At 31.5% G+C, this 14,971-nt stretch overlaps 1 protein-coding gene across 2 annotated transcripts; it reads right to left on the bottom strand.

Moving 5' to 3' along the window:
* Positions 1-229: 229 nt before the first annotated feature.
* Positions 230-14,138, bottom strand: LOC117342060. Of its 2 annotated transcripts, XR_004535742.1 has the most exons (7): positions 14,062-14,138; positions 10,157-10,364; positions 7,037-7,145; positions 6,495-6,565; positions 5,962-6,033; positions 428-4,569; positions 252-352 (listed from the first exon to the last, which is right to left on the bottom strand). XR_004535742.1 is itself a non-coding variant. In XM_033904034.1 (6 exons), the coding sequence occupies exons 2-6, from the start codon at positions 10,296-10,298 to the stop codon at positions 4,259-4,261; spliced, it is 705 nt and encodes a 234-aa protein (XP_033759925.1). In that variant the 5' UTR covers positions 10,299-10,364; positions 14,062-14,138; the 3' UTR covers positions 230-4,258. The 2 variants fall into 2 exon arrangements, 1 of the variants encoding a protein (XP_033759925.1); XM_033904034.1 differs by having other exon boundaries at positions 230-4,569.
* Between the last annotated feature and the right edge of the window lie 833 nt (positions 14,139-14,971).

Raw genomic sequence — 14,971 nt, 5'->3', positions numbered from 1 at the left:
ACAAGTAGATAAACAACAGTTAACTACAAGTAGATAAACAACAGTTAATTACAAGTAGATAAACAGCAGTTAACTACAAGTAGATAAACAACAGTTAATTACAAGTAGATAAACAACAGTTAATTACAAGTAGATAAACAGTACTTAACTACAAGGAGATAAACAGTAGTTACAAGTTAACAAGTAGATAAACAACAGTAATTACAAGTAAATTAACAACAGTTAAACTACAAGTAGATAAACAACAGTAAATTACAAGTAGATAAACAACAGTAAATTACAAGTAGATAAACAACAGTAAACTACAAGTAGATAAACAACAGTTAACTACAAGTAGATAAACAACAGTTAACTACAAGTAGATAAACAACAGTAAATTACAAGTAGATAAACAACAGTAAATTACAAGTAAATTAACAGCAGTTACCTACAAGTAAACTACAAGTAGATAAAAAAAACGGTTAACTACAAGTAATTTAACAACAGTTAACTACAAGCAGATAAAACACAGTTATATATAAGCAGATAAACAAGAGTATCACAGATACAATTTGTGTATGAAAGTGTAAAAGTAATAAATATAACAGTTTATATATCAAGTCAACAGGAGAAAGATTCGCGTAAAAATTAACTTTGACAATATACGCATCATTACAGGGCTATAGGAAAACGTGTATTTTCAAGCTGATTATTTTTTCTCTTTTACTTTAAGGATAGTATAGACTCGTGAATAATAGACGCCTTGAAAGTAAAATTGGTAGAACAATCAATTTGATTAAAATCATCCATTCTTTACTTCATTTATACATGTTGTGAAAAACAACATGAATAGATGAATTTAATCAGATTTTGATGAAAAAAACATGGTTCATTTCATAATTTTAATATAATATGAATCTTATTGCTTTAAATTTAAAACCATGAAACCATTGAAAACAATATTTACACCATACTGTACAGAAGTCCACCATTCTTCACAAGACAGTGTCTGTTTAAATACTACAGTAGGTGTTAATGAATTTATTACTTAATCTGATGACATCCGATTTGTATCACATACTAATGTAAATCACTTTTTAATTCTGTGATAAACAAGTCAAAGACTTTCAATAAGATCAACTGTAACATGACCGACACTACATTTACTGGGGTAAAAACAGGTTAAAATAGAAAAACTTTGGTATCTGAGGTCAACTGTCTACTTATGAATTATTTAACTGCATTATACAAACAGGTATATATGAGACATTGGCTTAGTTTCCGTTTGTTTACAATCTATTAACTATGGCATTAGAATAAGTGAAACTATATTTGTCACTTTGTGATAAATATAATGGTATCTAAAAAAAGACTAAACTTCTATACTATAGAAGGAAGCCACACATTTCATAACTTAATATAAAACACCATGACTCTTAAACCGACTAAGTTAGGACCTGGTAAAAATGGCTGTACCGACCGACCACATAGCTTTAGGAGTAATGGCTGTACTGACCAATCAGCTTTCCAACTCCTGAACCAATCAAGTAACGGTCTGGTGAAAACAGCTGTATCGACCAATCAGCTAAAGTTACAGACTAGTGAAAACAGCTTTATTGACCAATCAGCTTTCTTATACGTGTATCATCACTTTAGTCTGGTGATCCCCTGATTTCTATGGTCAGAAAAACAGAATTCTTTTCTACCTTAGATATGATGACTGTATACTAAATATAAAGTACATAATACATTGTATATAAGATAATATGTAGATAGAGGAGTAAAATGCAGCTGAGAAATCTATTTCTTGAATAACTATACAATGTATATAGTGAATCATATTAGAGTTGATCTTGTGTAAACTAATGGTGTCAATCAAACATTTCTTCTGTTTTAACCCTCATTTACATACTGTTACAATATGAAAGAGAAATCATTGAATTTAGGAAAATTTAGATTAAAAGTTCAGCAGGTTTTGATTAGTTTCAAATATCTGTTTTTAATTGACCTGTGTTAGACTTGCCCAGTATTACAACAGACAAGACAGGTGGCACAGACTTAAGTTAAAATAAATCAAATACAGAATTTATTAATGCATAGATATTTAAGAGGATCAAAACAATCGTTTGTCACCCATCACCGAACACATCTCACCAATATGTAAATATACAAAGCTAAATTAAATCTCGTCCACATTATAAAGGTCAATAACCTGTTATATACCGACCTTGACCTTGGTCCACAAACACTCTTAACCTTATTATTACTTTAAAAGTATTTAAAAGTTTTGTTCGCAATACAGTCATGAAAATGTTACAAACAAAAGTTCTAAATCATGACACAGAATTTCACATAACACACATTACACAGTCTTCTGTATTTGGAATCAAGGTTTCTAAATTATTGAAGACAAATAAATTTCAGAAGAGGAAATATTGGATTTTAATTTGTGCATTTCGACTCTTCTGATTTGCTGGAGTGAAATTCTTCCCAGGTACTCACCAAAATTATGGCAGCAAAAAATAAATCTCTAATCAATAGAGCATCTAAAAAGATTCTTCATATTGTTTTTACGAAAATCAATCTCTGTAATAAATTATTTAAAGCAATTATCACAAAACATTCCTGTATATATCAACGTGGGATACTCCAAGCTCATTAGTTAGAAATTGACCACTCTTTTATAGTAAATGGTATCATATATTAAAATCAATTATATTTGAAACTTTCTAGTAATGACTATGTGTAGAATAATTGTTGAATATGAATTTAAATAAAAAATAAATAAATATCATATGAAAATCAACTGCATTAGAAATAAATGAAATAAGATACATTCTATGAAAGATTTTTCTTTGTTAGGCATGTATATTAACTTTAATAAATAATAAGAAATATATACATCACTGTGTATTAAAATCATTTTATCTATGTTAAGTTCTTCAAATAGAAAATAAGTGTATTTTCATTAATGATTACAGAATTGAGCAATCTATTTGTAAGGAACTTGAAATAATTCAAAAATCACAAAATAATTTAGGTGGATATTTTCTGGTTAAATAATGCCTTGTGTCTCCGGTATCAGTTATCACCTTATACAAATGGTAGATGATCTTAATTTTGATAATTATGTTTACCAACAAACTTGATTTAGTTTAAAGCAATTGAGGAACAAGTCATATAAACTTGCATGAATCACTTTTGTTGACCCGGATGGAAGTGTGTAAAGATTCTTACTGTGGAAGGAAATGGGGGTATCCAGACAAAAACCCAGGTGGTCCAGCAGGTGACCCAAAACCTATTTACATTTATTTGGGGAATCAAGTCCTTGTCACCATGGTGAGAGGTAAGTTTGCTATCTACCCAGCCACCAGACCACCCTACAATCATTGAGAAATACAACAGGCCACTAATAAATTAGATTTTAAATCATTTCCTCTCTCTTATTGATATATTACATAAAGTACACTATGCATGTTGTCTTGTTAATTATTCAGAGATATTTAAGCAAAATATGACCATTTTTATAGTTTCTATATTGCCAAGCATCTTCAAACAGCAGTTCTCAATACATCATGATATAACCTGAACAACCATCACATATGGCCATGTTAATTACCTGGCAGGAAATGACATCAGAGTCAAATATATTTAAAGCAAAGCATTGACAATAAAGTTATCATTTGCTGTTGATTTTAACGAGCATCCATTCTGGGATATAAAATCTATCCCTAACAGGTGTTTTCACAATACATAAGATGTTAAACATACTCTACTCACTTTTGTACATCTGACGATTTTGTTCTCCAATAAGTAAACATACATTTGTTTGTATGTAACATGTATATATCTAGCTTACCAATATGATAAGCATATAGTATTTCTTGTGTATCTATACAAAAAAGCTATATATAATACAATGTAACTTAATCTACATAAAAAGTATTCTACGTTATTAAGCCTTCAATATAACTTATACCAGTACAAGGTCCTTTATAATCTATATATTTCATAATGTCAACAAATTAATTTTTGTAAAAAGCATTTTTCATAGTGTCAAGAAAATAATTCTAGATGATTCAATATCTCGTTAATGTTACAGAGGTTTACAAGGCACTCCTTGTAAAAATTTACCTTAGATTTGGAATCATTTCCAAAGGGAAAACAATACCAGTAAAAGATAAATTATTAACATATCCAATAAATAAATATATAGGATTTGTGCGATCGTTTTTCCTTTCTTCACTATCTATCAGACCTACATACCGGCCTTCTCTAATCAGTACGATATATCATTCCACTGGGACAGTTTCATGGAGTCCCTACCAGTTCCAACAGACATCTCGCGTACGTAGTGAGTACCGTCCCAACCCCGCCGTACCTGGTTACGGAGAGCCGATTGAGGCATGTGAGTCTTTGGAATGGTGGGTGAGGATATGAATTCGCCCTCAGGTATGTATTCACGATGGATTGGTGAAGATCTGTAGGAGAACTGTGACATGGCAGTTTTCGGGCGTCGCATGGTGGCAGCTGGAATTTTACTACTGACCGAGTGACGCAGAGAGTAGCTTTTTGGACCGGTCATCAGGTCTGTTCAAGAAAGAAGGAGATAAAGGTCAAGGAAATAATAAATACATGTACATGGCAACCAACAAAATACCAGGTTTGTGAAGGGCAAGCAAAAAATATCTTTTTAAAAAGATAAAACACTGAAATAAAGTAAATGTTGTATTCATTTGAACAGCTTTAAAACTACAGTGTTGTGTAAAAGAGTTATGCCCCTTACATGCTCTGAAATACAACATGGAATTAGCATCAGCTTCATAGTTATGTTATGGGTTAATGGTAAACAACCAAGGGACACAAGAACACCATGGGATGTGAAAATAAATGCTCATACTGAAACTCATGACATAGAATCTTTTTTTAAATGCATAAATATGACAATGTACGTCAAATTAAAAAATATTAAATCTAAGTGCTGCTTAAGGAAATATAACTACAAAATGTATATATCATGGTAATAAATGTCTATAGGGTTTTTACAGAGATCAGTATTGAATAGAGATGCAGGTAGGGACAACACTATTTGCAAAAATATTGTGTTGTCCCTATCTGCATGATGTACTTGTATGATGTGACTGTATGATGTACCTGTATGATGTACAAATGTATATGTATGGTGTACCTGTATTATGTACCTGTATGATGTACCTGTATGATGTACCTGTATGATGTATCTGTATGGTGTACCTGTATTATGTACCTGTATGATGTACCTGTGTGATGTATCTGTATGATGTACCTGTATGGTGTACCTGTATGATGTACCTGTATGATGCACCTGTATGATGTACCTGTATGATGTACCTGTATGGTGTATTGGTATGATGTACCTGTATGATGTACCTGTATTATGTACCTGTATGAAGTATCTGTATGATGTATCTGTATGATGTACCTGTATGATATACCTGTATGATGTACCTGTATGATGTATCTGTATGATGTACCTGTATTATGTACCTATATGATGTACCTGTATGATGTACATGTATCTGTATGACATACTTGTATGACGTACCTGTATGACATACCTGTATGACGTACCTGTGTGACGTACCTGTATGACGTACCTGTATGACGTACCTGTGTGATGTACCTGTGTGATGTACCTGTGTGATGTACCTGTGTGATGTACCTGTATGGTGTATTGGTATGATGTACCTGTATGATGTACCTGTATTATGTACCTGTATGATGTACCAGTATGATGTACCTGTATGACGTACCTGTGTGATGTACCTGTATGATGTACCTGTGTGATGTACCTGTATGATGTACCTGTATGGTGTATTGGTATGATGTACCTGTATGATGTACCTGTATTATGTACCTGTATGATGTACCTGTGTATAAACTAATACAAACTAATGTCATACATGTACCTGTGTATAAACTGGAAACAAAATAATGTCTTACCATCAAAAGAATGGCGGCCTTGTAACTGGTCTTGATAACGATTTGAAATTCTCGGAGGTTCTTGACAAGCGACTGAAATAGATTTCAGACATTGATGATCAATACAATACACTCATATTTATATGAAGTGACAAGAGTGCATTTAGATTCAACTGGTAAGTAGATGATCCGCTGCCAACAGATTATTTAAGGGGATGGATAGTCAGAATCCTTCGGATTATGATAACTGAAATTAACACAATATACTGATAATAATAAAAAAAAATTGTGTTCTGATAATATATAATTCATTTGTAGAATTTAGACTGCAGTTTTACTAACCTATGTCATTAGGGAAGAACCAGCATAATAAATAATTTGAATATTTATTAACAAAATTAATCACTGTCAAGAAAAGAACTGAGGAGTTGGCACTCTTAGCATCACTTATTGTACATAGAAAGTGTGGTTATTTCCCCTTACTATGCATACCATTATGGAAATTATTTTAAATTATGGTATTAATTAAATGTTAGTATGTAATGAATCCATACCTGGAGATGGACCAAAGAGAGGCTCTTCAACGTAGGAGTTCTCTCGTACTTTGTGGTATTTGTTAAATAATCTACAATGAAAATTTTATCACTTAACATACTTAACTGATGAAAATCTCACAAGGTAAAGACACGCCTTTTGTAAACTATTCTGGCCTTATGTTAAATTGACTGTAAACGTTGAAATTTAAAAACAGAATCAAATTCATGTTAGCACGTAACATTATCAGCCATGGATCAAAGCAACAAAAATGTAAAAAAAAAAAACCTCTTTTATGACCATATATATGGTATTCATGTATAAGATCAGTATTCATGGTGACATATATGTCATGTTAGAATGGTCTCTGACTCAAATTATTATCAACCTGAAATAAAGTCTCTAAATTTTTTTATTATTATAATTTTTGATAGGTAATTTTTTGCTACGGTTTCCTTTTTATAACATATGAACACCACTGAAAAGGAACATTTCTATTGATGTGTTTGTGTTCTTTTTGTGTACTATATTGAACATCAGTAAGTCAACATGATTTACCTACCTCCGTACCACAGGGATAAAACGAACACAGTTGGCCCTCACAAACACGCCTTGGTCCTTGTTACAGGTGAAATATCTTCGCCCCAGCACCATACCATCATTGTCTCCAGCTGTAAGTAGGTTGACCACAAGATTTTAAATTTACAGAAAGCTGTATAACATTGTATATAGAATAAAGGTAATAATTTATAATCGGAAACTCTGTTGTTGATCAGGCACATGTCTCTCTCCTGCGTAGTAAACGAGTTCTAATATATATTTAACAACGATTTGTAAAATATCATAAAAAAAAGTAAATACATAAGATTATCATTATATATTATTCACAAATACTCTTTCTATATATATACTATACTTTCCATTCTTGACTAATAACCGGATACAAATTATTTGAAATAAATGTAATATGTTATGGAGAGAACTTTAATATAGGCTTAGCCTGATGTTCAATCCATTTGATTTCCAATAAAATACGTTAAAATAGAAAAAAAAATAAAGGTAATAATTACTGGAATATTATATATAACAGGTAATAATTACTGGTATATTATATAATACAGGTAATAATTACTGGTATATTATATATAACAGGTAATAATTACTGGTATATTATATAATACAGGTAATAATTACTGGAATATTATATATAACAGGTAATAATTACTGGTATATTATATAATACAGGTAATAATTACAGTTATTTTATATAATACAGGTAATAATTACTGGAATATTATATAATACAAGTAATAATTACTGGTATATTATATAATACAGGTAATAATTACTGGTATATTATATATAACAGATAATAATTACTGGTATATTATATAATACAGGTAATAATTACTGGTATATTATATAATACAGGTAATAATTACTGGAATATTATATAAAACAGGTAATAATTACTGGTATATTATATATTACAGGTAATAATTACTGGTATATTATATAATACAGGTAATAATTACTAGAATATTATATAATACAGGTAATAATTACTGGTATATTATATACTACAGGTAATAATTACTGGAATATTATATAATACAGGTGATAATTACTGGAATAATATATATAATACAGGTAATAATTACTGGAATATTATATATAACAGGTAATAATTACTGGAATATTATATAATACAGGTAATAATTACTGGAATATTATATATAACAGGTAATAATTACTGGTATATTATATATTACAGGTAATAATTACTGGTATATTATATAATACAGGCAATAATTACTGGTATATTATATACTACAGGTAATGATTACTGGAATATTATATAAAACAGGTAATAATTACTGGAAAATTATATAAAACAGGTAATAATTACTGGTATATTATATAATACAGGTAATAATTACTGGAATATTATATAAAACAGGTAATAATTACTGGAATATTATATAATACATGTAATAATTACTGGAATATTATATATAACAGGTAATAATTATTGGATTATTATATAATACAGGTAATAATTATTGGATTATTATATATAACAGGTAATAATTACTGGAATATTATATAATACAGGTAATAATTACTGGTATATTATATAATACAGGTAATAATTACTGGTATATAATATACTACAGGTAATAATTACTGGTATATTATATACTATAGGTAATAATAACTGGAATATTATATAATACAGGTAATAATTACTGGTATATTATATATAACAGGTAATAATTACTGGTATATTATATAATACAGGTAATAATTACTGGAATATTATATAATACAGGTAATAATTACTGGTATATTATATAATACAGGTAATAATTACTGGTATATTATATAATACAGGTAATAATTACTGGTATATTATATAAAACAGGTAATAATTACTGGAATATTATATACTACAGGTTATAATTACTGGTATATTATACAAAACAGGTAATGGTTACTGGTATATTATATAATACAGGTAATAATTACTGGAATATTATATAAAACAGGTAATAATTACTGGAATATTATATAATACAGGTAATAATTACTGGAATATTATATATAACAGGTAACAATTACTGGTATATTATATACTACAGGTAATAATTACTGGTATATTATATATAATACAGGTAATAATTACTGGAATATTATATAATACAGGTAATAATTACTGGAATATTATATATAACAGGTAATAATTACTGGTATATTATATAATACAGGTAATAATTACTGGAATATTATATAATACTAGTAATTATTACAATACAGGTAATAATGTTTTAGATTATCTCATCGACTGGGATATAAGACACTAAAGGACATGGATGTACACAGTACAGCTCTGACACATTGTCCCAGCAAACAGAGATGAGAGAAGTGTCAACAGATGAATGTACTAACTTACCTTGATACCAAAAATATTATATCAAAATTAATGACCCCTCCAGCTGACCATTACACACCTGGAACATCCAGACTAACTCCGACCCACTCTCCCTTCCTGCTGACCCTTACTTACCTGGAACATCCAGACTAACTCCGACCCACTCTCCCTTCCTGTTGACCCTTACACACCCGGAACATCTAGACTAACTCCGACCCACTCTCCCTTCCTGCTGACCCTTACTTACCTGGAACATCTAGACTAACTCCGACCCACTCTCCCTTCCTGCTGACCATTACACACCTGGAACATCCAGACTAACTCCGACCCACTCTCCCTTCCTGCTGACCCTTACACACCTGGAACATCTAGACTAACTCCGACCCACTCTCCCTTCCTGCTGACCCTTACACACCTGGAACATCCAGACTAACTCCGACCCACTCTCCCTTCCTGCTGACCCTTACTTACCTTGAACATCTAGACTAACTCCGACCCACTCTCCCTTCCTGCTGACCCTTACTTACCTGGAACATCCAGACTAACTCCGACCCACTCTCCCTTCCTGCTGACCATTACACACCTGGAACATCCAGACTAACTCCGACCCACTCTCCCTCCAGCTGACCCTTACTTACCTGGAACATCCACACTAACTCCGACCCACTCTCCCTTCCTGCTGACCATTACACACCTGGAACATCTAGACTAACTCCGACCAACTCTCCCTTCCTGCTGACCCTTACTTACCTGGAACATCCAGACTAACTCCGACCCACTCTCCCTTCCTGCTGACTACTGTCCCTTTGTACTTGACCATTCCCCTAAACACAGAGTAGCCTATCTTGACCTCCACTCGCTGACCGAGGTTGATATTGTGATGTAGCACCATGGTGAAGATTGATGCTGTCTTGGATGTCGTACAAAGGAGTTGTTTTTCAGAAAGTTTTAATCATCACTGTAGTATCAAGGAAAAACACAATGTTAGAAAAATCTCAAGTTGTTTGAATGAGCATACACTACAGATCAGACAAATGTGGAAAATTGATAGGAATTGGTTTACATATACATATGTACATTGTATATATATAAAACCATGACAAAAATATTAAATTTTAAACCTATCAAATTTACCATCAATGGATCCCTCAATATTAGACTGATTTGAAATAATGCAAGAAATAATTTCAAAAACCTCAATAAATGATTTAATCAAACAACCTTTGATGAAAGAAAGAGTTGCCTTTGTTTTTATACAGTATAAATGCATTAAATTTCATACAAAAATGGCAAACCAATTATTACATTTACTTTGCTTTAAATATTTTAGACTTCACACAGACTTAAATATGTAGTATAATCAATCATCCTTGTACTATATTCAGTATGTGTTTAAACGTTTTCATGAAATATATCTAAAAATTATATATTGTCAAAACCACCGAGGATGTGGATGGATGGCAGAACAGTCAACTGGGTTTATGGACAAATTTTAACAGAAATATTGAAATTTAAATAACGAATACTGTAAACGTATTAATTTTGTCGCACTCAAATTTTTACACATTTCACATTTATAACAAATTAGTGCATTGAAGAATTATTGCATTCTCATATTTTCTGTAGGAATAGCATGTAAAAATGTAACTGGCACAATCATAATTTATAGCACAATGCTACAAGAGTGAAAAGTGTAAAAATTAAATTACTGCTAAAATATAGAAATATAATCACCAAAACACATAGATCTGGTAGTGTAAATTAAAAATATAGATATATAATCACCAAAACACATAGATCTGGTAGTGTAAATTAAAAATATAGATATATAATCACCAAACACATAGATCTGGTAGTGTAAATTAAAAATATAGATATATAATCACCAAAACACATAGATCTGGTAGTGTAAATTAAAAATATAGATATATAATCACCAAAACACATAGATCTGGTAGTGTAAATTAAAGTAATTTACTAAAAATAGCCAACCAATCACATCAAGTCAGAGTGTGAACAAAGGGTGGAATATTAAAGCTGAAACAAGAATGAAATCAATACATCAGACAAGGAGAATATCTGTAGTTTAACATATACATAAAGAATTATCAACATTGGGTGTTAGAAGTTCTGTATTTCATCAGCTGTTTGATCATAGCCTTAAGACTGTTCATGCATGTAGTTTAAATACCTACTCTTTCAAACTTTTGTGTAAACTATACACAAGAATATAAGTTATCAAGGTAATCAGTATTTCTTAAAATATTGTTACCACGAATAGGGTCAATAGACTGAATTCTGAATGGTCTGAGTAACGATGTCTTGTATATACAAAATGTACATGTAATATCATTTGTACATGTACCTGTATTGTTCTAGTAAATAATACTGTAAAATATTATTTACATCAGATCAAACCAGATAAATGCTACCTAACTAGACATCAAGAATTATTAAGTGACAATGTACAGTGAACACAAAAATTGTTAAAAAAATCATTTTTAGGAAATCCACATTTTATGATTTAGACACAATTATACACAATTACATATATACTGGACACAAAACAAACGGTTACAAACATAAAAACATGTCATAGGGACTTGCCATGAATTCTGAACCCATGGTCAATATGTATTATAGTATCATACATATATATGGTTCGTGGGTTGGGAATTCGTACCAAATCCCTGTGAAATATGTTAACACTAAAAAAACAACCATCTAAATATATACATGTATTCATCAATTAAACATTTCCTATCAAACTTCAAAGTCAACAGATAGCCCTGTAAACCAACTTATCAAGTTATCCAATACAAATATATATACATGTATTTATGATGCTTTACATAATTACTGTATACAGTGAGGACAATTTTTAAAATGTTTGCAATAAACTTTGCCAAATTATCACCATTTGCACAGCAAAGCATTGGCAGGGTTTAATGATACATAAAAGGGGATGAAAGATTTTTAAATTTGTATATTACATTGTTTATGAAGATTTAATAGGATTTTTTTTTTTCATAAAATAACACAGGTACAGTTCATCCTTACATTAATAATGTATTAGGACAGCAGGTTTGTGTGGACTGGTTAAACAGGGATTTCAGTTTAATGATTAATTAGCAGGGTTATGGGATCTGTACTCCAAGAAATGGTAGAGGTTCAACAGTGAGGAAAGGTTTGACAGTCACTGTGTAGACTGAGACCTCTTATACTTACAGGAGTAGGTTACTGGTAGATTAAGACCCAATAATGTAATATTTGTTAAGATGGCGGGGGGCACGGGTGGGACTGGTGAATCTTGCACTCCAAAGAAACTATGTGTGCATAGCCTGCAAATTTTTCTGGCCTCAGGGATTTTCCTTGGGTCCAGGGTCCATTGAATTGGGAATTTCTATGCGACAAAATGTGACATTGGGAAAAACAAAAATTAGTGAAATTCATACAAATTTCAGTTTTTCTTTGATGAATAATGCCTTTATATTGTTTTTGATTTCATTTTGTTATCTGTAGCTGGGTTGTTTTTTTTCAAAATTGCCTTAATATAGGTCTTTGGATATAAAACATACTTAATAATTCAAAAGTGACTTCAAAATTAGGATTTTTTTACTGGCAAATAGGGAATTTTCACAAGATTTTTTAAGGGGAATAGGTCCTTTTAACAGACCCAGTTTCTGTTGTGGGAAAATCCCTGGGCCCCAACACTTACATTTATAATGTGGGAAAATCCCTGGGCCCCAACACTTACATTTATAAATGTTAGAGGCTTTGTTGGAGACACATCTGTACACATATAGTTGCTGTAATGCAACATACACAGATACAGATTTATTCTCACAGGAACATCAAACATGAACAGAATTTACATTCCTTTGAAGGTCAGTTCTTAGTATAAAGAAAAATATTATATTAAAATTGTAGTGTTAAAGTTTATATTATGGAACCAATTTTTTTTTTCTTCAAAACAGTATTTTTGCTATTGATTTTTCCAGAGTTCATCTCGTTCGTACTCAATTTGTTTAAACTGGCATTGTATTCCCTACCCTTGATGGAAGACTATTCCATAGCCACATGTCATCTGTTCTCAGTGTGAACCAATACTACATAATGTATTCACCTTCAACACTCTATATATTTTGCAGTTATTTGGCCTCGTGTGGTTGAAGATTCTTAGTCACGAATGTGTACAGTACATGTATAATTATGAATGCATGCATACAGAATAAAGCAAGTGCCCGGTTATGTTTATACTGAAGGTAAGACAGTGCTAATACCATGTGGCCTTGTCTGTGCTAGTTTAGTTTCTTGTAATCACAATATACAAATTTTACATAGCATTTATTATTATGATTGATACAATTTTCCCTTGAAATTTTGAAAATGTTATGTCCTTGAGTCAACGGAAACAAGTCAAGAATGGAAAGTCTTGACTAAACAGGATTCTGGTTTCAAACAAAATAACCCATTGTTCTAATGAAAGTGTTTATACGCCTGCGTTGATATGCTTGTCTGGCAACGAATGAATAATTGATCAGCGTTTTATCTTTCCCAAATAAACTTTGAACCCCAAAGAAAATTAATTGACCAAATACACAACAATATCATTACAATACAATTATGTACCATGCTTTATAATATGCAATTACCTTAGGAGACGACGGTATGCCTCTGTAATTTACAATTCCAGTACCTCCGACGCCATATTGTTTAAAGATTATATTCCATTCGAGACTCCCTTAGACTTCAGGTATGTAACACACAGAAAAAGTAAGAGAGATTCGAGTAGTTTTCGTTTCTATGAACGATCTCTGTCATTTATACGCTTGGTAACATTGTACAATACAAACGTGTTTCGGATAAATCCAAATCAGGGCTACATAGACGCTTGGGGCACCTGTCAGAGCTGTCAGCGCATGCAGTATTATGAGTATGTGTGATTAAGAAAAACACTGGGCCGCATTTAAAGGATTAGAAACAACATACATTGAAGTTAATGAACCGTAGAGCTTAGGGGTATCAGGCTGATGGAATCAGTCACATTGTCACCACAAAATAAAAAAAAGATAAAATCTGTTGAGGGATCATTGTAAAGCGTCTAACACTGCACAATATGGTAAAAAATAAGTATCACCGCACTTCGTGTGTAGACAATAAACACGCTTTGCAGATTGTTCGGCATCAACTCACCTATACATAGGCAAAATGCAAATGTACTCGCAATTGTTATCAAGCGGCACTTTGTCTATACATAAATATGGTATCGGAGATGTGTACATCTGTATATCACATGTGATGCATACCGCGGCCATTTTCGAGGCGTACGCCTGTCGCCATGTATACAATAGCACGCGCTTCAGTCAAAACAAAACAAATACAATGCATATACAGTATAATATATATGTTAAAGTCACACGATCAGTGTCCACCACACTTGTTCACTATACCAGATATCAAATATTGTCATTTTAAATTGTGAAGTCAATGCGTTTACTACAGTCTATAAATATAAATACGCCCCTGTAGGTTATTTACATGTATGTACCATGTTTAGCTTGC

This window comes from Pecten maximus, chromosome 14 (genome assembly GCF_902652985.1).
Source record: "Pecten maximus chromosome 14, xPecMax1.1, whole genome shotgun sequence".
In the NCBI taxonomy this organism is placed as follows: domain Eukaryota; kingdom Metazoa; phylum Mollusca; class Bivalvia; order Pectinida; family Pectinidae; genus Pecten; species Pecten maximus.
This window is presented reverse-complemented; position numbering and strand designations above follow the sequence as displayed.